The sequence below is a fragment of the Balaenoptera borealis genome, assembly GCF_965194805.1.
Source record: "Balaenoptera borealis genome assembly, chromosome: 10".
NCBI classification, from domain to species: Eukaryota; Metazoa; Chordata; class Mammalia; order Artiodactyla; family Balaenopteridae; genus Balaenoptera; species Balaenoptera borealis.
The window spans coordinates 103,765,172-103,789,373 of record NC_138874.1 but is presented as its reverse complement, the minus strand read 5'-3'; the positions used below and the strand labels follow the sequence as shown (position 1 = coordinate 103,789,373).

The window sequence follows — 24,202 nt, the reverse complement described above, 5'->3', positions numbered from 1 at the left end:
TTTCATCATTATTACAACTAAGATAGCATTTAATTGAGCTCTCTCTCGCTCAAGCCAAGAAAGCCAATGTTTAGTCGATTGCAGTTGTTTGTCGCTGGAATCTATATTCTGCTTGGTCAGTTTACATATTGTATCAGTTTTTAAAATATTGTAAATACTACCCCATGGCTAGATAGTGAACCAAGTGGCATACATGAATTATATAATTTAATCCTCACAACAATTTTGTGTGGAAGGTACTATTTTTAGGGTTCTTTCTAAGATCAGGAGGCCTGAATTAAGCAACTACCCAAAGCCACACATTTAAAGAACGGCAGAAACAAATGCACAATCAGGATGTATGAATCAAAGACCAGACATTAAATCTTATGCCTATCATATGTAGAAAATTTGAAAGTAAGAGGGAAATCCCAAGAGACTAGCATAAGGTCATCAACATGAGTTAACATCAAAGAGTAAAGAAAAAAAAAAGTAAAAAACAAATACCTATATCTTACAGAAATTTTCAGAGGCATAACTCTATTGCAACATAGTATAGAAATGACATGCAGTCATCATGGAAAAATGTTAAGTAATCTTCCTCTTTATGAAACTGAGAAAATTACAATATAGTTTTCAAATTTTATATTACATTATGAAACAGCTAGGAGAAAATTTAATAACAAGAAAAATATTCATAATAAATTGAGTGAAATAAGGATTCAAATAATATATTTAGAATGATCACAATTTTGTTTTTAAATGCATTAATATGCCCATGGAAAAGTTAATGATGGTTATCTTAGTTCAGTAAGATTTTTCTGCATCATCAGTTTTCTAAAATAAATTCATATTACTTTTATAATAAGGAAAAATAATGACAAGAACTTTAATTTTTTAACACTGTGCTTAAAATTTTAAGTAATTTTTTCATAGAAAATTTTATGTAAAACCACTAAGGTTAATTCACTCAGGTAAAAACAAAATTTATTGAGTGCTCACTACATGCAAAGCATTATCTGAAAAAGTCAAAATGAGAGATGCGTTACTATAAGCATTTTTATGAAACCCTGGCTACATTTTTTCATCAGAAAAACAAATGTCTTAACTTCTGAATAAAATGACTAGATTTACCAATCTCATCTAATATCCTCCTCATAGATTACCACTGTAATAATAACAAAACTTGCCAGCAACAACAAGAATTGGGGTATGATGACAACTACATAAGTAAAACTAGAAAGTAGTAACCTACTATACCTCTGGGAATTAAAAGAGGACTCCTGGCATAATGCCACTCAACTGTAACTTTCCTGAAAGCGACAAGTTCTGAAGGCAGTTCTGGGCCATGGTGCAACCAAGAAGCATATCAGCTGCTAGAATGAGATACAGGAAAGTCTAACGTTCCAAGTAATGAATATACCATACAGAAAGCTGGTATAATTTAGACCTAACTGCTGGCAAAATTTCCAGCAGAAAAAGGATAGTCATCGTTGCAGCTTATAACTAGTATGGCAGCAATGGCAAAGGATAAGGCATGTTATAGAAAGCAGGACCCAGCTGTAATAATGGCTGTATCAAACACAGGAAAAGGCTGTACTATAAAGCCAATGATGATGTTTTATTCTCCACTGCCATCAGGGGGTTGGATCAACAGGTAATGTAAGCTTGTATCTAATAGTTCTTCCAGGATACACTGTTACTTGAAAGGTTCTAATAACAACCTGGTTCTCGAACATGAATGAAACTAAAGAGAAGTCATCCATACTGTTTTGTTTAAATTTTAAAACCAGCCCAGATGGCTTCTCATCTATGTACACACAAACAGAAAAAAATGAAAATAAAACATAATGAAAAACACAGCACTTGATATGCAAATAAAGTACATCGTTTTGAAAAATATGTGCTCTCTAAAACATATGTAAAGCATTAAAAAGTATCTGTTTGGCATTCTCAATAAAATTCAAAAAAAAATATACACAGAAAATCAAGGCTAAAATTTACCCAAAACTTTTTTTCAAAACATAGCCCTTTAGAAGAAAAGGGAATTATCATTGCTAAAAATAAAACAGGGATTCAAAACAAGAATGTGAAAGAGAAGTGTGAGCTAGTGACAGAACTTTACTATACATGGGGATAGACTAGCAACAGCTAGTAGGTATGGGTTTCAAAACCCAGCAGGGCCAGGAGATATAATCTCTGGCATACTCAAATCAGAGAGCTAAACTGAACCACATTTAAAATGCTTAAAGCCTTCAATTGTAGCCCCTATCTGTGAAAAAGGTACTAAAATACATCACAAGCCCAAAGAAGCAGAAAGGAACCTTAACATGGGTACGAATGTATGAAAGACAAAAGTCACTTGTGAGAACTTAAAGCCTATACCGATCATATGGGTTGGGTTGAAATTCACACTTTCCATATGGTAGAGAAACCCCAACATCAAACAATAGTGTTAAAACCTGTTCTGTAAACAAGAAAAGCCTCATGCAAAAGTAGATATAAATGGACCCTTGAAATACTTCTTCAACTCAGGTCACACAGAACAGAAACTGGAAAATCTTGATTCTGCAAACTGCAAGATAGTAAGTATTTTAGGCTTTGCAGACCATAAAATCTCTTCACAACTACCACTGCTGCCACTGCAGTACAAAAGTAACCATACACAATACACAAACAATTGATAATAGCTATAATCCAATAAAACTTCATTTACAAAAATAGGCAGTGAACCAGGTTTGGCCATCACACCTTCGTTTGGAAGCCTTTGATACAGAAATAAAAGACAATGAAAACAACAACAACAACAACACTTACTGAATTAAACCTCAAAATGAAAAATCACAAAGCATCATAAAGAAGAGTCAGGCAAAAGAGAGAGAGATAATAAAAATGAGAATTGACAACCCAAGAATTGGAGTAAAAGGACAATTAGAAGACAATAAAAATATTCAAAATAATTAAAGGCAGAAAAAATGAGAAAATTATGCTTAAAGAACTAAAGGTACGTATGATGACAATGTCTCAACAAAAAGAGAGTATCAATAAAAACACAGAAATTATAAAAAAGAACGAATGGAAATTATAAAGTAGAACAGTAAAATAACTGAAATGCAGGACCTCCCTGGCGGTTCAGTGGTTAAGACTCCACACTTCCACTGCAGGGTGCATGGATTCGATCCCTGGTCAGGGAACTAAGATCCCGCACGCTGCACAGTGCAGCCAAAAAAAAGCGGGGCAGGGGGGGGATAAAATTCTACACATACTAACAGAAATAAAATAAAAGCACTTTAAAAAACTGACATGAAAAATACACTAGAGATTCAACAGTAAATTTGAACTGGCAGAAGAATTAGCAAATTTGAAGAAAGATCAGTAGAGACCATGGAAGCTGAAGTACAGAGAGACAACAGAATGAAGAAAAATAAACAGAGCCTCAGTTAAATGCAGGACACCACTAAGTGCACCAAACTATGTGTAATGGGAGTGTTCGAAAGATAGGAGAGAGAGAAAGAAGGCTAAAATTTATTTGAAGAAATAATTCCTGAAAAATCCCCAAATTTGATAAAAATGTTAATCTACACATCCAAGAAGCTTAACAAAATTGAAGTACAATAAACATGAAGAGATCGATAAATACATTATAATAAAAGCGATAAAAGCCAAAAACAAGTAGAAAATCTTGAAAGCAGCAAGAGAAAATATGACTCCTCACCTAAAAAAAATCCCAATAAGATTAATAACTAGCTTTTAATCAGGAAAAATGGGGGTCAGTAGGCAGTGGGATAATATATTCAAAGTCCTGAAAATAAAACTGTCAACCAAAAATTTTCTATCCATCAAGACTGCTCTTCAAAAATTAAAGTGAAACATTCACAGATAAACAAAAATTGAGAGAATTCACTGTCAGCAGATATGCCTTACAAGAAATACTAAAGGAAGCTCTTCAAGAAGAACGCATGTGACACCAGATAGTAATTTAACTCCACAAAATAAAACAAAGAGCACCAATAACAGAACTGCCATTATAAAAGAGAGTAAAAATATATCTTTTGTATTCTTTCTTCTTTTACATGATTTTTAAAGATTGTATTTTAAATGATATAAAAAATGGTACTGTTGGGCCTATAAAACATAAAACGTAATGTATTCCCCAATAACACCACAGAGGAAGTGTATCAGAGAAAATCTATATTGGGCTAAGTATATGACACGGTATTACTAGATGGTAAACAAAGATCCACAGGAACAAACAAAGAAAACCAAAAATGGTTAATACAAAGATTAATATAACAAAAGTTATAAGTACATACTCATCCTCCTTTTTTTCCTCAGATTCTTTAAAAGACATAAAATTATATAAATAATAACTATAAAAATGGACTGTTAGGTTTGCAACATATACAGATGTAATACATATAACAATACCACAAAAAGGGAAGAAAGAGACTAGACCTATATGAATAACATTATTTCATCTCACTGGAATTAAGTTAGTATAAATCTGAAGCGTATTTTAATAAGATAAGCTATATATGGTAAACCCTGGAGTAACCACTAAGAAAATAACTCATGGACTTCCCTGGTGGCGCAGTGGTTAAGAATCCACCTGCCAATGCAGGGGACATGGGTTCGAGCCCTGGTCCGGGAAGATCCCACATGCCACGGAGCAACTAAGCCCATGCACCACAACTACTGAGCCTGCGCTCTACAGCCCGTGAGCCACAACTATTGAGCCCGAGTGCCACAACTACTGAAGCCCGCACACCTAGAGCCCATGCTCTGCAACAAGAGAAGCCACCATAATGAGAAGCCCGCACACCACAATGAAGAGTAGCCCCTGCTCGCCACAACTAGAGAAAGCCCACACACAGCAATGAAGACCCAATGCAGCCAAAATATAAATAAATAAATCTATTTTAAAAAAGAAAGAAAATAACTCATAAAATATAATGAAAAATCATTAAAAATTAAAATGTTATAATAGAAAATATTCACTTACTGCAAAAAAATAAACAAATGAAGAGTGGAAGAACAGAAAATTCATGATATACAGGGGAAAAAATAAAATAACACACATAAATCCAACTGCATCAAAAATTACATTAAATGTGAATACATCAAATGATTTAATCAAAAGGCAGAAAAGACAGACCAGATAAAAGACAAAGATCTAACTATGTACCCTTCATAGGAGACACACCTAAATACACAAAGAGATTGAAAATGAATGGATGAAAAAAGATATAGCATACAAACAGCAACCACAAGAAAGATGGAATGGCTATAGAAATATCAGATAGACTTTTTAAATGTTACTGAAGATGAAGAGGGACATTTTATAATGATAAAAAGGACAATCCATCGATAAGATATAAAAATTGTAAACATACATGCATCTAACAGAGCCTCAAACTACATGAAGCAAACACCAACAGAAATTAAAACAGAAATAAAGAATTCAACAAAAATAGTTGGAAACATCAATACCTCACTTTCAATAATGAATCAAACAACTAGACAGATGATCTGTAAGGGATTAGAAGACTTGGACAACACTATAAACCAACTGGACCAAACAGACATAAATAGAAAAATCCACATAACAGCAGCAGAATATACATTCTTCTTAAGTGCACATAAAAAACTCTTCAGGATAGACAATATACTAGGTCATAAAACAAACCTCAATAAATTTAAAAGGACTGAAGTCATGTAAAGTATGTTCTCTAACCACAATTGAATAAAACTAGAAATCAATAACAGAAAATTTGGGAAAATCACAAATTGTGGAAATTAAGCAACACATTCCTAAATAACCAATGGATCAAAAAACAAATCATAGGAAAATTAAAAATTACTTTCAGGTATATTAAAATAAAGCGTAATATACCAAAACTTACAGGATGCAGCAAAACATTGCTCAGAAAAAAAAATTATGGCTGTAAAAGCCTACATTAAAAAAGAGAAAAGGTCTCATATCAACCAACTTTGCACCTTAATAAACTAAAAAATTAATAGAAAACTAAACTCAAAGCAAGCAGAAGAAAGGAAATAATAAAGATTAGAGTGAAAATAAATAAAATGCAGAGTAGGAAAACAATAAAGAAAATCAATAAAGCCAAATACAAACTGTTCTTTGTAATGTGCAACAAAATCAACAAAGCTTTAGCTAGGCTAACAAAGGAATATACGAAGACACAAATTATTAAAATCAGGAATGAAAGTTGAGACATACAACTGACAAAGATTGGGGAAAAGGACTATAGGGAAATACTATGAACAATTGTATGCCAATAAATTAGATAACCTAGATGATAGGGGAGATTCTTAGAAAGATACTAACTACCAAGACTTACTAGAGGAGAAACAGAAAATAGGCACAGGCTATAACAAAAAAAAGACTGAGTTAGTAATCAACAAAGTGCCAGAAAAAGTATAGCCCAAGATCAACTGGCTTAATTCATGAATTCTACCAAACAGCTAAGGAGAATTAACAACAATTATTCACAAATATTTCCAAAACACAGAAGCAAAGGGAAGACTTCCTAACTCATTCTACGAGGCCAGTATTAACCTAATACAAAGACAAGACAAACTTATCACAAGAAACGATGATGCCAGACCAATACCTCTTATGATTATAGCTACAAAACTTCTCAACAAAACACTAGCAAACTGAAGCCACTAGAATATAAAAGGATTATACACCATGACTAAGTTGCATTTACCCCAGGAATGCAAGATTATTTAAATATATGAAAATCAATCAATACAACATACTATTAGAGAAATAAAGCAGGGTGGGGGTGGATCACAAGATCATCTCAACAGATGGAAAATACTCAATGAACTAGGAATAGCAGGGAATTGTCTTAACCTCATAAAGGGCATGTATAAAAAGTTCATAGCTAACATCATATTTAATGGTAAAAGACTGAAAGTTTTCTTTTTAAGGTCTGGAACAAGACAAAACTGTCCTCACTTGTCACTTCTATTCAGTATTGTACTGGAGGTTCTGGACAGGGAAATTAAGCAAGAAAAAGAAATGAAAGGCAACCAGATTGAAAAAGAAGAAAACTAACTTTACTTTCAGATGACATAATCTTCCATACAGAAAACTAAGAAATCCAAAAAAATTATTTAATCTAATAATTGTCTTCAACAATGCTACAGATCAATTGTAGAAATATCTTTTTTATTGTATTTTTATACACTTACAAACTGAAAAGTTTGAAAGTGAAATTAAGAAAACAATACCAAATACAATAGCATCAGAAAGAATAAAACATTTAACAATACATTTAACCAAAGAAATGCAAGATTTGTACACTGAAAACTACAAAACATTGTTAAAAGGAATTAATGAAAAGGCATCTGTATTCATGGATTGGAAGACTTAATATTAAGATAGCAATTCATCCCAACTGATCTGCAAATTCAATGCAATCAAATTCCAAAAGACTTTTTTTATAGGAATAGACAAGCAGATCCTAAAATTCATGTTTAGAAACAGAGGGCTCAGATTAGGCAAAACAATCTTGATAAAGAAAAACAGAGTTGGAGTACTGACACTTCCCAATTTCAAAACCTACTTCAAAGTTACAGTAATCAAACCATGTGCCATTGTCATAAGGATAGACATATAGACCATGGAATAGAATTAGATCTAGAAATAATACCATACATCTATGGTCAATTGATATTCAACAAGGGTGTCAAGAAGTTTAACTGGGGAAATAGTCTTTTCAACAAATGGTGCTGGGATAGCTTGATATTCACATGCAGAAGGATAAATCTGGACCCATACTTCACACCATATATAAAAATTAACTAAAAAAGGATCAAAAACCTAAAGGTAAGAGCTAAAATTACAAAAATGTTAGAAGAATATATAGATGTAAATCCTCATGACTTTGGATTAGGCGACAGTTTCTTATATATGGCACCTAAAGCTTAAGCAACTAACAGAAAAAAAAAGATATACTGGACATTATCAAAAAAATGTCGTGCCTCAAGTGACACCGTCAAGAAAGTGAAGAGACAACCCACAGAACAGTGGAAAATATTTGAGAATCATATGTCTGATAAGGATCTCATACCCAGGACACATAAATAACTCTTACAATTCTACCATTTTAAAAAGAAACCCTCAATTTAAAACTGGGTGAATGATTTGAATAGACATTTTCCATAGAAAGTATATGAGTAGCTAATAAGCACATGAAAAGAACACCATAAGTCATAAGGGAAATGCAAAACAAAACCACAAAGAGCTACCACTTCACATCAACTAGGACGATAATAAAGAAAATGATGTATTAACCCATATTGGTGAGGAGAGTAATTAGAATACACCGCTGGTAGAAATGTAAAATAGTACAGTAGCTCTGGAAAAAGTCTGGCAATTCCTTAAAAGGTTAAATATACATTTATCATACGACTAAGAAATCAACTCCTAGATACATACCAAAGAGAAATTAAAACATGTTTACACAAAAACTTAATTACAAATGTTCATAGCAGCACTATTCATAACAGCAAGAGAGTGGAAATAAGCTGAAGATCCATCAACTGATGAGTATGAATATGTGGTTTAATATTATTCAGCCATAAAAAGTAAAGGACTGACATATGCTACAATATGGATGAACCTTAAAAACGTATGCTAAGTGAAAGAAGTCAGACACTAAAAGACACATTATATGACTGCATTTAAATGAAATGTCCAGAATAGACAAATACACAGAGAAAGAAAGTAGATTAGTGGTTTTCAGGTGTTAGAGGGAAGGATGAACAGGTAGTGACTGTTAAAGGGTATGGAATTTTGTCTTGGGGTAATTAAAGTGTTCTGGAATTATATGATGGTAATAGTTGCATACCTACTGACTATACTAGAAACCACTGAATTGTACACTTTAAAATGAAGGATTTTATGTCATATGAGTTATAAATCAATAAACAAACAAAGTAGTTAGAACTAATTAGATGAGCTGAAAAATAATTTACACAAATTCTTCATATCTCTGTATGTACAAAATTCATAATATTACTTTATCCTTGCTCTCATCAAAAAAGTACAATTTTTTCCCACCTTTTGAACATGGATTGGTATGAAGACTTTTTCAGAACAGTGGAGTTCAGAAGTAATGGTATGGAAATTTTAAGCTTAGGCCTCAAGAGGCATATATACTCTGCTCTCTCCTTCTTGGAATTCTATTCTAAACATACTATGTATAGCATGCCAGTCTACACCACCAGAGGATGATAGGCCAAATACAGCAGAGAACAATCATTTGCAGCCTGAGGACCCCTAGGTCAAGCAATCAGCCCAAACCACCAGACGTGTGAGTAAAGAATTCTGAGATCATCCAAAACCAGTCAAGCTGCCAGATAAATGGAACCACAAGAGAAAAATCAGGAGAGACTGGCAGAAGAACTGCCTAGCGGAATTCAGCAAAATAGATGATGCAGAATCATGTGTAAAACTGTTTTAATACAGTGAACCTCGCATGCTATGTTAAATAACAATAACTAATTAAAAAACAGGTTTAAGAGAAAACTGGAAACACTTAAAGAAAGAATTAGTGAAACAAAATATAGATCAGAGGAGGTGCAAGGATATAAAATACAGACAAGACAAAAAGAAAACTTAGGAACATGGTGAAAAAGCCTAACATAAGTGAATCAAACTTTTAGAAATACAGACTAGAGTGGCACAGTGGGACAGATGCAATATTTGAAGAGATAATGGCAGAAAACTTTACAAACATGATGAAAAACACATGTCACAATTAAAAAAAGAAAGATGATACTTAGGTACATCACACTAAAATTGCTGACATCCAAAAACTAAGAAAAAAATATATTTTAAAAGGTCAGAGGGAAGAAAAAGACATATTACTTTCAAAGGAGAAACAATAAAACTGACAGAGGAATTCTTAAGAGAAAGTAGAAGCCAGAAGAAAAGGAAATTACATCTTCAAATTATTGAAAAAATATATCTGTCAACTTAGAATGCTATTATCAGTAAAAATATCCTTCAAATATGAAGACACACACATACACAATAAAAACTTTTTCAGATGTATAAAAGCTAATTTATAGCCCAATTGAGAAACACACTACTTTAAAATGTTACATAATGTTCATCAAGCTGAAGAAATGTTATAGCAAAAGGTAATTCAGATCAATAGGGAAAAATGAAGATCACAGAAAATGGTCAATACATGGGTAAATAGAAAGATTTTTTTTATTATTATGATTTCTTTATAAGAAAATTGTCTTTTTAAAGTAAAACAAATAATGTAATGTGTGGTTAATAACATATATAGAAGTAAAATATATGGCAGTAATCACACAAAGGACAGGAAAAGAGCAAATGGAATTATTACACTTTTGTAATATTCTTACCTTATACATGAAGTAGTATAATATTGATTCAAGGTAGACTGTGATAAGATAAAGATGACTATTACAATCACTACAGCAGTCACTAAAAAAAACACAAAAGAGGTATAGCTAAAAATCCAATAAAAGTGATAAAAGTGGACTTTAAAAACACTCAATTAATCTAAAAAAAGGCAAAAGGAGGAACAAACAACAGAGAAAAAAAATAAAGGAAATTTTAAAATCGATACCATGATGGTAGGACTAAATTCAATATTACCAATATTATATTAAATCTAAATTGACTAAACAATTTGATAAAAGACAGAGATTATCAGAATAGATTTTAAAAACACATCAACAACAACAATAAAAAACAAGACATTTATGCTGCTTACAAGAGATTCACTGTAAATAAAAACACATAGACAGAAGATTTCCACTTCTGCTCATGAAGGTTTAACTGCTGTGAGAACTGACCTCTAGTGTAAACATAAGAAAACTGAACAAAATATATGAAACAACTACTTTCAAGTATAACAGGCAGCTCAGGAATGGCATCCCTGAGAAAAAGAAGACAAAATATGACTGCCCTGGCTTGCTATCTGGAGGCAGATTTGAGGATGCAGCCCAGGAAGGAAAACCCAAACCCTCGTTCAGTTGAGGAAACAAAGAGCAAAGTTCAGGGAGGCCATGGTGGTTAGACTTTGTGGGGCAAAATACTAGAGAAGAGAGAGTTGCACACAACAATCTATAGACAGGTCCCCTTGAACCTTTGGTTAAATAATGAATTGAACACAGTGTGAAACTCTGTGAAGCTGGAGAAAGAACCATCAGAAAAAAGTAAGTAAAACAATGTCAGGAACTCACATAGGACTGGGAATAGCTTATACTCCCAAGAGTCAAAGTGGAGAGACCTCTTAATACAAAGAGCATTGTATAGAGAACACAGAAAGGCACTGTCTTAGTAGTGGAAATAAATTAGCACTGAACTTAGGGCTGCTATGTACAGGCCATGACAAATATTAAAAACAGTTTTTGAAGTAACACAACTGAATGCCAGAATAAAGTCCAACACACTTAAAGAAATAGAACAAAATTGAATAAGCTAGAAAAAAATCACAATGTCCAGGATAACACCACCAAAAATAGCCAACCTGGAAATTTTGATCCATAATCAGTTAAAAATATATATATATATATATATACACATATATATATATATACATACATATATATACATATATATATATATATATACACGTGCCAATAGAAACAGAGAAAGAAATGGCATACCAACTGGGATGAGTAGAGAAGGATTTTTAAAACAGCTATTAAAAGTATGCCCCATATACTCGAGAATACAGAGTAAAATATCAACATAAGAAGGAGAGAAATGGAAAATATAAAAATGACTAAAATTCAATTTCTATGATGAAAAAATATATACAAAATTTAAAATAAATTTAATAAGGAAAAAATCATCTTTTCAACAAATGGTGCTTATAGCCATGAACAAAAGAATTAAGCTGGATCCCTATCTCACACCACACACAAAAATTAACTCAAAACAGATCAAAGACCTAAATGTAAGAGCTAAAACTACTAAAGTCTGAAGAGAAAACATAGGTGAAAACCTTTGGGATCTTTTATTATACATGATTTCACAGGCATGAAACCAATAGCACAAGAAAGAATAGAAAAAACAGATAAAACATGAAAATTTAAAACTTTTGTGGGGACTTCCCTGATGGCACAGTGGTTAAGAATCCACCTGCCAATGCAGGAGACACGGGTTCGATCCCTGGTCCAGGAAGATACCACATGCCGCAGAGCAACTAAGCCCACGCGCCACAACTAGTGAGCCTGCGTCCTAGAGTCTGCGAGCCACAACTACTGAGCCCACGTGCCACAACTACTGAAGCCTGTGCGCCTAGAGCCCATGCTCCTGAACAAGAGAAGCCACTGCAATGAGAAGCCCGCGTACCACAATGAAGAGTAGCTCCCACTCGCCACAACTAGAGAAAGCCCTCGCACAGCAATGAAGACCCAACACAGCCAAAAATAAATAAATATATAAATAAATTTCTTTTTAAAAAAAAACTTTTGTGCTTCAAAGGGCACTATCAAGAAAGTGAAAGACAACCTACAGAATGGGTGAAAATAATTGCAAATCAATCTTTAGTAAGGGACATATTCAGAATATATAAAGAACCCTCACAGTTCAATAATAAAAAGACAAATACCCCAATTAAACAATGTGCAAAGAATCCGATAGACATTTCTCAAAAGAAGAAATACTAATAGCTAATAAACACAAGAAAAGGTGTTCAACATCATTAGCCACCAAATGACTGCAAATCAAAACCACAATGAGATACTACTTCACACCCACAAGGATGACTACAATCAAAACGATGTGAATGGAATATTAGTCAGCGATAAAAAGAAACAAAATTGAGTTACTTGTAGTAAGGTGGATGGACCTAGAGTCTGTCACAGAGAGTGAAGTAAATCAGAAAGAAAAAAATAAATACAGTACGCTAACGTATATATATGGAATCTAAAAAAAACAAACAATGGCGCTGATGAACCTAGTTGCAGGGCACGAATAAAGATGTAGACACAGAGAATGGACTTGAGGACATGGGGTGGGAGGGGGAAGCTGGGGCAAAGTGAGAGTAGCATCGACATATATACACTACCGAATGTGAAATAGTTAGCTAGTGGGAAGCAGCAGTGTAGCACAGGGAGATCAGCTCCGTGCTTTGTGATGACCCTAGGGGAGTGGAATAGGGAGGATGGGAGGGAGGGGATATGGGGACATATATATGCATATGGCTGATTCGCTTTGTGGTGCAACAGAAACTAACACAGTATTGTGAAGCAATTATACTCCAATAAAGATCTATTTTAAAAAAAAAAACGATATGAAATAAGCAATGTTGGCAAGGATGTAGAGTAATTGTAACCCTCATGCACTGTTGGTGGAAATGTAAAATAACACAGCAGCTTTGAAACAGTCAGGCAGTTCCTCAAAAGGTTAAACATAGTTACCATATGACCTAGGTATTCCATTCCCAAGGTAATGAAAATATGTCCACACATAAACTTGTACATGAATATTCATAGATGCATTATTTTAAAAACCAAAAATTAGAAACACTCAAATGTTCATCAAATGATGAATGAATAAACAAAATGTAGTATAGTCATACAATGGAATATTATTTGGTAATAAAAAGAAATGAAGCACTGCTATATGCCGCAACATGGATAAACCTTGAAAACACTATGCAGTGTGAAAGAAGCCAGTAGAAGAAGACTACAACTATATGACTCAATTTATATAAAATGTTCAGGATAGGTAAATCCATAGCTGACAAGGGTGGGGGGTGGTTAAAAAGTGTTTTTAAACTGACTGTAGTGATGGTTGTATAACTCTGAATATACTAAAAACCATTCAGTTATACACTATAAACGGGTAAACTGTATGGTATGATGGTTAGTCTTATGCGTTGATGAAGCTGGGTTATAGTACCTCAGGTATTTAATCAAACACTAATGGCCTCCTCCTGAGTGTGGCAGGGACCTGAACATATGATGGGATAGTCATTCTGATGATTAGGTTGTTACATGGTACAGTTGGCTTTGAGAAAGGGACATCATCCTGGATGGACTCAGTCAGATGATCCCTTAAAAGGCATTAGTCTCTACTTGAAGGAGATTCAAAGTGTGAGTGATCCCATTTCGGTTGTCGAGAACGTGAGCATTCTTTCAGAGCCGAAGTGGTCACTGGCTGACAGCCAGCTAGAAAACAGTCACCTCAGCCCTACAACTGCAAGGCACTGAATTGTGCCAACATGTGAATGAGCTTGGAAGCAGATTCTTTTCTAGAGGGCTGGTCAAGTATTTTGTAAAATGTCCTTCAATGTCGTTTTGTCTGATGTTTTCTGATGACTAAACCGGGTTATAGATTTGGGGGAAGAATACCACAGAAGTGAGGTGCCCTTCTCACCACATCATATCAGGGGGTATGTGATATTAACATGACTTATTACTGGTGTTGTTAACCTTGATCACTTGTTTATGGTGATGTCGCCTTACATCCTCCACTGTAAAGTTACAGTTTTTCCACATCCACACTCTATTCATTAGAAGTGTCACCATGTCCAACTCACACTCAAGGGGAGAGAAATTAAGCTCCACTTCCTAGGGAAATGAGTGTCAAGGTACTTGTGGACATATGTTCAAACCACCACAGTAATTAATAAATATTTTTGAGGAAGATATTTGGAAGCTACACAAATATATTTTTTCTCCTTAAAGTTTCACCTACTAATTTGAACATTCTTAAGAAGACTATTCTTACGGCACTTATTACTGTGGGGTTCCAACAGCAGTTTTTTATTTCCCTCATTCATTCTACATTTATTATTTGGAATTTTCTGTAAGGAATATTTATCCATTCTCACCCATTTATTATCTATTCAATCACTTAAATCACTATAGAATCATGGATATGTATTATGTTCTTTGGGTTACAATCCAATACAATCACTATTTTTTGCCCAGATTTGACCCATTAAGAACTCTTTCTGGTTGGCTGTGTCCCTTTGACATGCTCCCATCCTCCTTTATTTTGTTTTGAGCACTTTCTTACTTTCTGGCATTAAACAATACTTCAGGTTCACCTTGTGTTCTCCCTGCCCCAGCCCTAGAACCAGCCATTACTCCAGAGAGCCCTGGTTCCTTTCATTGGAAAATGGTATTTAGAAACCAGGACTGTGGGCACTGAATGTGCTCATTGCTACTGGGGCATCATGGTTTCCAGGCCCTCTTGGAGAACTGAGCTAGAAAATATACGTATATATACCTCTGCATATATATATTAAATATTAAAATAAACTTGAATTCATGCTTATACTCTAAACCAATACCACAGGATTCTTTTTTCTTTATTTTCTTTTCTTTTTTTTTTTCTTTTGGCCATGCCGCATGGCATGTGGCATCTTAGTTCCCCAACCAGGGATCGAATCCGTGGCCCCTGCAGTGGAAGCTCGGAGTCCTAACCACTGGACAGCCAGGGAATTCCCCACAGGGTTCTTTATAGTCTTCACTCTTTGCATGTTTTTTTAATAGATCTTCATTGGAGTATAATTGCTTCACAATACTGTGTTAGCTTCTGTTGTACAACAAAGTGAATCAGCCATATGCATACATATATCCCCATATCCCCTCCCTCTTGAGCCTCCCTCTCATCCTCCTTATGCGTCATCACAAAGCACGGAGCTGATCTCCCTGTGCTATGCGGCTGCTTCCCACTAGCTAACTATTTTACATTTGGTAGTGTATATATGTCGATGCTACTCTCACTTTGCCTCAACTTCCCCCTCCCACCCCGTGTCCTCAAGTCCATTCTCTATGTCTACGTCTTTCTGTGACAGTGGGAAACCTGGCTCACATTAAACACAATTTATTTATTTCTCCAAACCTACTAAACATATAAAGTATTGTTAGAATTGTTAATCTGTACTATGTGAGAAACAAATTTACCAATCAGAATATAATGTTTATGTAGGTTTTTTTCTTTAGTTTTATAGTATCCAGCCAAAAAACACTGTTTTCCAAGGTTACTTAGGTCAGCTCATTATTTTGATGAGGTTATGGCATTTGTAATACAGTTAAATTTATCTGTCACAGTTTGCATTCCCTTATGGGATCCCCTGACATGCTGGTTGACTTTTTTTTTAATTTGCCGTCAGGAAAGTTCATTCTTTGTGGTATACAGTATGATTTGACAAATGCATAGAGTCATTATGAACTACCACAGTGTCATAAAGAACAGTTCCACAGCACAAAAAATTCCATTATGAGGTCCCCTTGAAGGCAATCCCTACCTTTACTACTTCTGGCAAATAACTGATCTCTTTTCCATCTCCATAGTGCAATATGTAGCCTTTTGGTCTGGCTTCTTTCACTAAGTAAAAGGTATTTAAGATTCAGCCATGTCGTTGTATGAATCAATAGTTTGTCCCTCTTCTTGGTTTTCATATATTCCAAAGTTTATGTAGAAGTACCACATTCCCTTAGTCCATCTGGTTTCAGTGCAATACACTGTCAGTGTCTCACCTAAAGCAAGTTCTGCAGCATCTCCCCACTCTTTTGCCTCAGAATGTTCACTGGTATCATGATAAGCTATTAATCAGACATGCTGGCGCAGCTCAGAAGTACAATACCCCCAGAGGCATCACTCAACCATCAATGGAAGAGAGTTAGTGGATAAATTCCCCACCCCCACCCCCAATCCCTGAGGGTTAACTGAGGAGCATTCTGCATAGCTCTTCATAGGTCCCTAGTGGGTCTGAGTTCAAATTTCCCAGTATAGTAGCCAGCCTAATCATGTACATATTATTGGTTTTTCTCCCATCTTTGAAACTCTCTATTCCCTCAATTGTGCTTCCTAGGTTCATCTCGTAAATAAACTATCTCACCCAAGTCTTTGTGTCTTCTGGAACACTCTTTCCCCAGACAGCCGCATGATTCACTCCCTCATCTACTTGAGGTGTTTATTAACCATTACTTCTAAGTGAGAGCTTCTCTTACCACTCTTTTAAATTGCAAGCTTTATTCCCCTTCCTTGCTTTATTTAATAGCACTTATCACCACCTAACTTCATATACATATGTATGTGTGTGTAATTAATTTTATTAATTTCAATTCGAATACAGGCTCAATTAATGCAGTGATCTTAGTCTACTTTTTTCATTGTTATGTCTCTAGCACGTAAAACACTCTTTGCACATAGTAGGCACTCAATAAAAATATACTGAATAAATTAATTTTTCAAGAAGGTTGATTTTATTCCATATAAGAATAGACTCCCTATTTTAAAAACTCTAAAAACTTTACTGACCTTCAAAATTGAATGGGACCAAATACCAAGGGTCAAATGACTCTATCATGGATATTATACAAAATATTCCCATACTTAGCTTGACTGGATCCTCTGAGTTGCCTTTGAATTCTAAGATAGTATAATATTATAAACAATAAAAGACTACACTACAGTATAGAAATTTGGTATGAAACCAATATTTCTTTTCCTTTTAACAGTTCACATGAAACCAAATCTAACAATTATATACCATGCATCTGGTCAGCCTGTTTAATGATTCCAAACATAATACCACCTATACAACAAACATGGATATAGGAAAGAATTTTTTTAATCCTTTAAATTTGAGTCTCATTTTCATTGTTTTTTTTTTTCTCTAAATCTTTATTATAAGAAAGGAAAGTAATTCTTGGTGTCCTTGAGCAGAAGTTAAAATTGCTTTCATCACATTTTTATTACCTGGACACTGGATAAAGGACCACTCATAGTTCTTCTCTTTAGGACAAACACTGGTGTCAAGAACCATCTCATTATTATGCATTCCAACAAGCTTCATTGGTCCCCGGGAAGACCCTTCAATGCAGTGTCCTCTTCCTGTATTACTAGGATCGTTGCACCAGCCACACCCAGGCTGTTCCAAACATTGTCCACAGGTTCTCAATCCAGAACAATTTTGAGCTGCATGGCAGGAACATCATTAACAAGTATGTTATATGACTTTATATTCAAATAGAATTGCAAGCTAATGTAAAAATAAATATGATCTGAAAAAAGACAGTAAAAAGTCATCTATAGTTAACATAAACATTTTATGTAATAATAAGAGACAGTAATTACTTCAAAAGCAAATAAAACATACATTATGAACAAAGAGGAGATGAATGGATTGACGTGAGGGTGAATAAAGGTGTGGTACCATGACATGGAGAAAAACGAAGTCAGCATTTAAACACTCCTGAGAACTTTGCCAGTATTAAGACCTTTTGGGAACTGATCCAGGGGCCTACAGACAACATTGTCTGTTATATAGAGCAATGTTAGTTGTTCTTGTTGTGCCTAGGGAGGGCCTTCAAGGAAAAAATCCTCATCTTCCTGTGAATGTCCAGTGTAAGTCATGCTTACCCACTCCCTGGGATAGCTGAACCCAGCTGGACTGCCTCTCATGGACAATGCTCTTCCCAAGGGTCCAAGATACTAGCATTTGCCTGCCATGTGATGTTTAACAGCAATCTCACTCAAAGAGCCAAACTGAATGGGAATATGGAAACTGGATACTCTGCCTTAGCAGGCAACCAGCAGGACAGGCTCTCTCTTGACTTTCAGGGCTTCAGAATATCACCTCAAGAATCATTCACTGAAGCTCAACCTTTTTTTGTTTAACTGATGTATAGACTATGAGCCTCAACTAAGCCTGCGAATACTGTGATGTCTTTTCCAAGGATGAACATATTACAGTCTGCCGTAATAGTCATAATAGCTGCTATGTGATGTTTTATATTTTTAATTCACAAGAATAGTACCTTATATCAGGCTGAGACTTTTTAAAATTAGTTTCACTGATGTTTTGCTAGCAAAGGTACACTGTCTTGGGAATTGTTTACCCATATAAGATAGTGCATAGGTACCAAGTACCATGAATGATGCCTTCTAATGGCATGCTAGAAAAACCTCAGAGGAAAAAAAATAAAACAGTAGACTTCTGACAGTCTCAATTTCATTTTTGTCGTGGTAATAACTTAACTGCCACTCAGTGTTTTAATATTACTGGAAACAGAAATGTTCCTCAGAAAGCTGCAAATAAGAATAGTGCAAGCTTCTCAGTGAGCATCAGGAACTCAATATAGTAGGCTGTGCAGGGATAATACAACACTGGATTAAAGAATTCATCAATTACAGTATGATTTGTTGTTATGAATTTTTTCAGTGCTGAGCATTTCACAGACTGGATGTAAGAAAGTGAAGAATGAGTACCATCTCCTATATTTCCTTAATAATAAATTTAAAAGGAAGAATATTCTTTGAGTCACTGAACACAAGTCATTAATGTTAACCCTGTAGATAAATAATTCAGTGACATGAACATACTTCTTTTTGAAAAATTTTTTAAGTAGTAAATGGTGTTAAATGGCACTTCATTTAAAATATCCTTAGATAACTGAACATTTTATATATTACCATACTCCTCCTTAGACTTTTTGCTGTGAAATATTTCTCTTTTATCTGCGATTGTAGCTAGCCCACAGTATCATTGACTAGATTATTCTAATTGTCTTCAAAACTATATTGGGTTGCTATGAAATCAATGGGGAACAATGTAAAATATCAAATTAGGTATGCTATCTTGACATTTTAATTATTTACTATCATGTGATGAATTGAAGTAAATCTTTACTAGGTCGCACCCAAAATAAATCTAGGCTTTATATTTATAGTCTATAGATATCTCCTAGGAAAATAAAATTTATTTTAGGATTACCTTTTTAAGGAAAGATAACCAATCAAATGTCTTGAAGAAGCATAATGTACAATTAAACCTAAACTGTTTTCAAACACAACATACCTGTTATTGCTTTTCAAACAACTGGGTAAATCTTAGATGAAAGAATCCTGCCTTTCTTACACTGACTGAATGACAAACTATTAATGGTGTCTTTATCTATTAGACTTTAGGCTTTAATAATGAGTTACAAAATGTCATATTCAGAGCAACATTCTATTCTCTTATGTTTTATTTTAGGTATGAAACTATTACAAAAGGGAATGTTGGTTTAGTTATTGCTCAAGAGTGGAGAGCAACATGCATTGCTGAAAAATTAACAGAATATTCATTCTTTAGTTTGTAATGGAGACTAAAAAACCGAAAGACTCTAATATTTATTCTTTTCTTACGGAAAACAATAATATAGGAAAGCTTTTGTAGGCTGTGCTATTTTGAGTAGGTTATGGGTAGTCTGAAAACTATGTATGAGCTATAAGTAATTAGAGCAATTATTTTTATTTTATTTTATTTTATTTATTTTTGGCTCTTTGAAAGATTAATTCTAACAGGTCCTCACGGTGAATATCGAAGAAAAACCCCTTTGTGCTTCCAGCATGGGAGGGGAAAAGGAACAATTTTGAGATATGCCAGAGCACTGTTTTTCTTACCAAGGCCTGGAGAAACAATTTAACAGAGCCTAAACTGCTGTGGTTTTATCAGAGCCTAACTGACCTGGCTAAAGGGAAATAACCAACTCTAACCTGCTCTAGTCTTTCATGTGGGGAGAAGAGAAGTATACAACTCCAGCTCCCTCCAGCCATGCTGTACCACCTAAGAATGGAAAAAAAGACTGAGAAGCACTAGTGAAGTGAAGTTCACAGAAGAGTATGGGGCACAGGCTCACCAAAAGAATGAGATGTAATCATAGGACTGTAGAATACTTCCCCTCCTGCACACCCTACTACTACATTACTAAAAGCCTACTTACAGCAGTTTCTTTCAATGTTTGTTGGTTAAAAACATGGAAAAGAATTAAATGTAATAGAGAAGGAGCTTGTTTTCCATAAGGAGTGGGTCACTGCCAGGTAAATACTATTTCCAAAAGACACAAGGGCTCCTTGAGGCAAAGTAAAATGCCCCTCTTCCCCACAAGGATACACAGGGCATATAATTTTAAAAGCTATGGAACAATAATAACTGCTATTAGACATCATCAGTTCAAATGAGCTATATATATAGCCACAGGGAAGGCAAATGTGACAATAGACATAACAGTGAAAGAAAAGACCTATGGAAATGAAAAATCCAGCAGATTAGACTAACTGCTCAAGGAACAAACTGCAGAAGTAGAAAATAAGCCTCTATAACAATCAAGAAAACAAAAGAAGCAAAAGATCAAAAACAAGAGATGCCAAAGCAGGACTGAAGAAGTGACCTGTGCATGCCTAGCTGACAATCCCACCAGCAGCAGTTATCATCATTTAGTTCAGCAGTGGTAAAAATGCAATTCATACCTGTGTTCAAAGAGTTAATCATTTTTAATTTACCCTTCAAAAAATGCAGTTACAATTTTTACAGTGGCGGGTTCTCAAAAAAATTCATTCTGAATAGATAAAAAGCCCCAAATTTTTAAAAACCATAAAAAAGGAAAAATATCTGAATCTCACTTAGCAAACAAAGAGATGGAAAGTACAAGTGAATTTAAGAGATATTAAGCTCGTAGGTGGATCAAGATGGCAAAGTGGAGCTCACCTCCCCCCCACAAACACAACAAAAATACGTCTACAGGTGGAACAGTTTTCACAGAAAACTAACTGGAAACTGGCAGAAGATCTCTTATACAACCAAAGCTGTAAGAAAGATCCCCAAGTAACTGGGTAGGACAGAAAAAAAAAAAAAAAAAAAAGGGCATCAGGACAGATCCAAGGCCTGTGGGAGGAATCTGTGAAGGAGGGAGGGTACACACAGGCAGGTCCTTGCCCTGAAAAGCCCCCCTGCAAGCTGGGAGGAGCCTGGACTCTGCTCAGAAAGAGCATGCACCTGCTGGCTTCCTAGCTATCTGTGCAGACAGACCAGTGCTGACAGCTGCCACCTCACTGGACTTCCTGCAAGGGAAAATCCAGCAACCTAGGATACTCTACCCGGCAAGCTTATCATTTAGAATAAAAGAAGAGACAAAGAATTTCTCAGACAAGCAAAAATAAGAAGAATACAGCAATATTAAACATAACCTAAAAGAAATATTGAAAGGTCTTCTCTAAATAGAAAAGAAGCAAGAATCTATAGGAAAGGGAAAATCACAATAGGAAAGACAAAAATATAACAGGATTGATCACTTAAATAAGCCAGTACATACATTTAAAAACAATCAAAAAAATTTTTTAGAAGTGATTATAACTACAATTAACAGCAAAAGGATAAACACGAAGATGTAAGATAGAACGTCAAAATCACAAAATGTTGGGGAGGGGAGCACAAAACTATAGATTTTTTAGAATGTGTTTGAACTTACATGACTATGTCTAAAGCAAACAGATGTAGTTATGGGTTAACATACTTTAAAACCAGGATAATCACAAATTAAAAACATACAGTAGATTCACAAAAAAGAAAAAGAAACAACATAATACAAAAGGAAACCATCAAATCATAAATGGAAAAATGAAAAGAAGAAATGAACATAGAAGAACTATAAAATCAACTAGAAAATAAGGTTTAAAATGGCAATAAATACATATTTATCAATAATTAGCTTAAATGTCAATGGAATAAATACTCCAATCAACAGACACAGAATGGCAGATTGGATTAAAAAACAAGAACCTACAATATGCTGCCTACAAGAGACTCACTTTATGGCATATAGACACATATTGATTGAAAGTGAGGGGATGGAAAAAAATATTTCATGCAAATGGAAACAACAGGAAAGTGGGGGCAGCAATGCTCATATCAGACAAGAAATACTTCAAAAGAAAGTCCATAAAGACAGACAAAGAAGGACACTATATAATGACAAAGGGATCAATCCAAGAAGAGGACATCATACTCATTAATACATATATGCACCCAATATACAAGCATCTAAGTACATAAAACAAATACTAAGAGACATAAAGTCAGAAATTAAGAGAAAAATAATGATAGTAGGAGATTTTTAACACCCCACTGACATCAATGGACAGATCTTCCAGACAGAAAATCAATAAGGCAACAGAGACCCTAAATGACACAATAAAACAGTTGGCCTTAATTGATATCTACAGGACACTACATCCAAAGAGACCAAAATACACATTCTTTTCAAGCACACATAGAACATTCTCTAGAATAGACCACATACTAGTATACAAAAGAAGCCTCAACAAATTTAACAGGATAGAAATTATTTCAAGCATCTTTTCTGACCACAATGGTATGAAACTAGAAATCAACCACAGAAAGGAAAATGGGGGAAAAAGGATCACACAAAGACTAAAAGGCATGCTATTAAAAAAACCAATGGGTCAATGATGAAATCAAAGAGGAAATCAGAAAATACCTCAAGACAAATGACAATAAAAACACAACCTTACAAAAATCCATGAGAGGCAGCAAAAGCAGTCCTAAGCGGGACGTTCATAGCAATGCAAGCCTTCCTCAAGACACAAGAAAAATCTCAAATAAACAACCTAACCTACCACCTAAAAGAATTAGAAGAAGAAGAATAAACAAAACCTATAGCCAGCAGAAGGAAGGAAATAAAGATCAGAGAGGAAATAAATAAAATAGAAATCAAAAAACAAGAGAAAAGATCAATAAAACCAACAGCTGGTTTTTCACAAAGATAAAATTGAAAACCTCTAGCCAGGCTCACCAGGAAGAAAAGAGAGAGGACCCAAATAAACAAAATAAGAAGTGAAAGAGGAGAAGTAACAACTGACACTGCAGAAATACAAAAAGTCATAAGAGAATAAAAGAAAAAGGCATAAAAATATGAAGAGTTATATGCCAACAAACTGGACAACCTACATGAAATGGAAAAGTTTCTAGAAATATACAGCCTACCAAATTTGAGGCAAGAAGAAACAGATAATTTGAATAGACTGATCACTAGAAGTAAAATAGAATCTGTAAAAACAAAACAAAACAAAACAAAACAAAAACTCCCTGCAAACTAAAGTCCAGGACCAGACAGTTTCACTGGGGAAGTCTACCAAACATTAAAAGAAGAATTTATACACATCCTCCTCAAACCATTCCAAAAGACTGAAGGGAAGGGACACTCCCAAAGTCATTCTATGAAGCCACCATCACTCTGATACCAAAACCAGACAAAGACTTACAAAAAAAGAAAATTACAGGCCAATATCTTTGATGACTATAGAGGCGAAAATCCTCAAAAAAATAGCAAACTGAATCCAACAATACATAAAATGAATCATACACCATGATCAAGTTAGATTCATTCCAGGGTT

At 34.6% G+C, this 24,202-nt stretch overlaps 1 protein-coding gene across 6 annotated transcripts in view; it reads right to left on the bottom strand.

Annotated features, from left to right (window-relative positions):
* Positions 1–24,202, bottom strand: part of ATRNL1 (attractin like 1) — a 705,133-nt gene that overhangs the window by 517,593 nt on the left and 163,338 nt on the right. For all 6 annotated transcript variants that reach the window (XR_014249113.1, XM_082407780.1, XM_082407777.1 and 3 more), the window contains one exon: positions 17,726–17,944. Coding sequence is in view for 5 of the 6 variants with exons in the window: in XM_082407780.1 (XP_082263906.1) it covers positions 17,726–17,944 (219 nt within the window). In the remaining variant the exon portion in view is untranslated. The remainder of the gene's footprint in view (positions 1–17,725; positions 17,945–24,202) is intronic.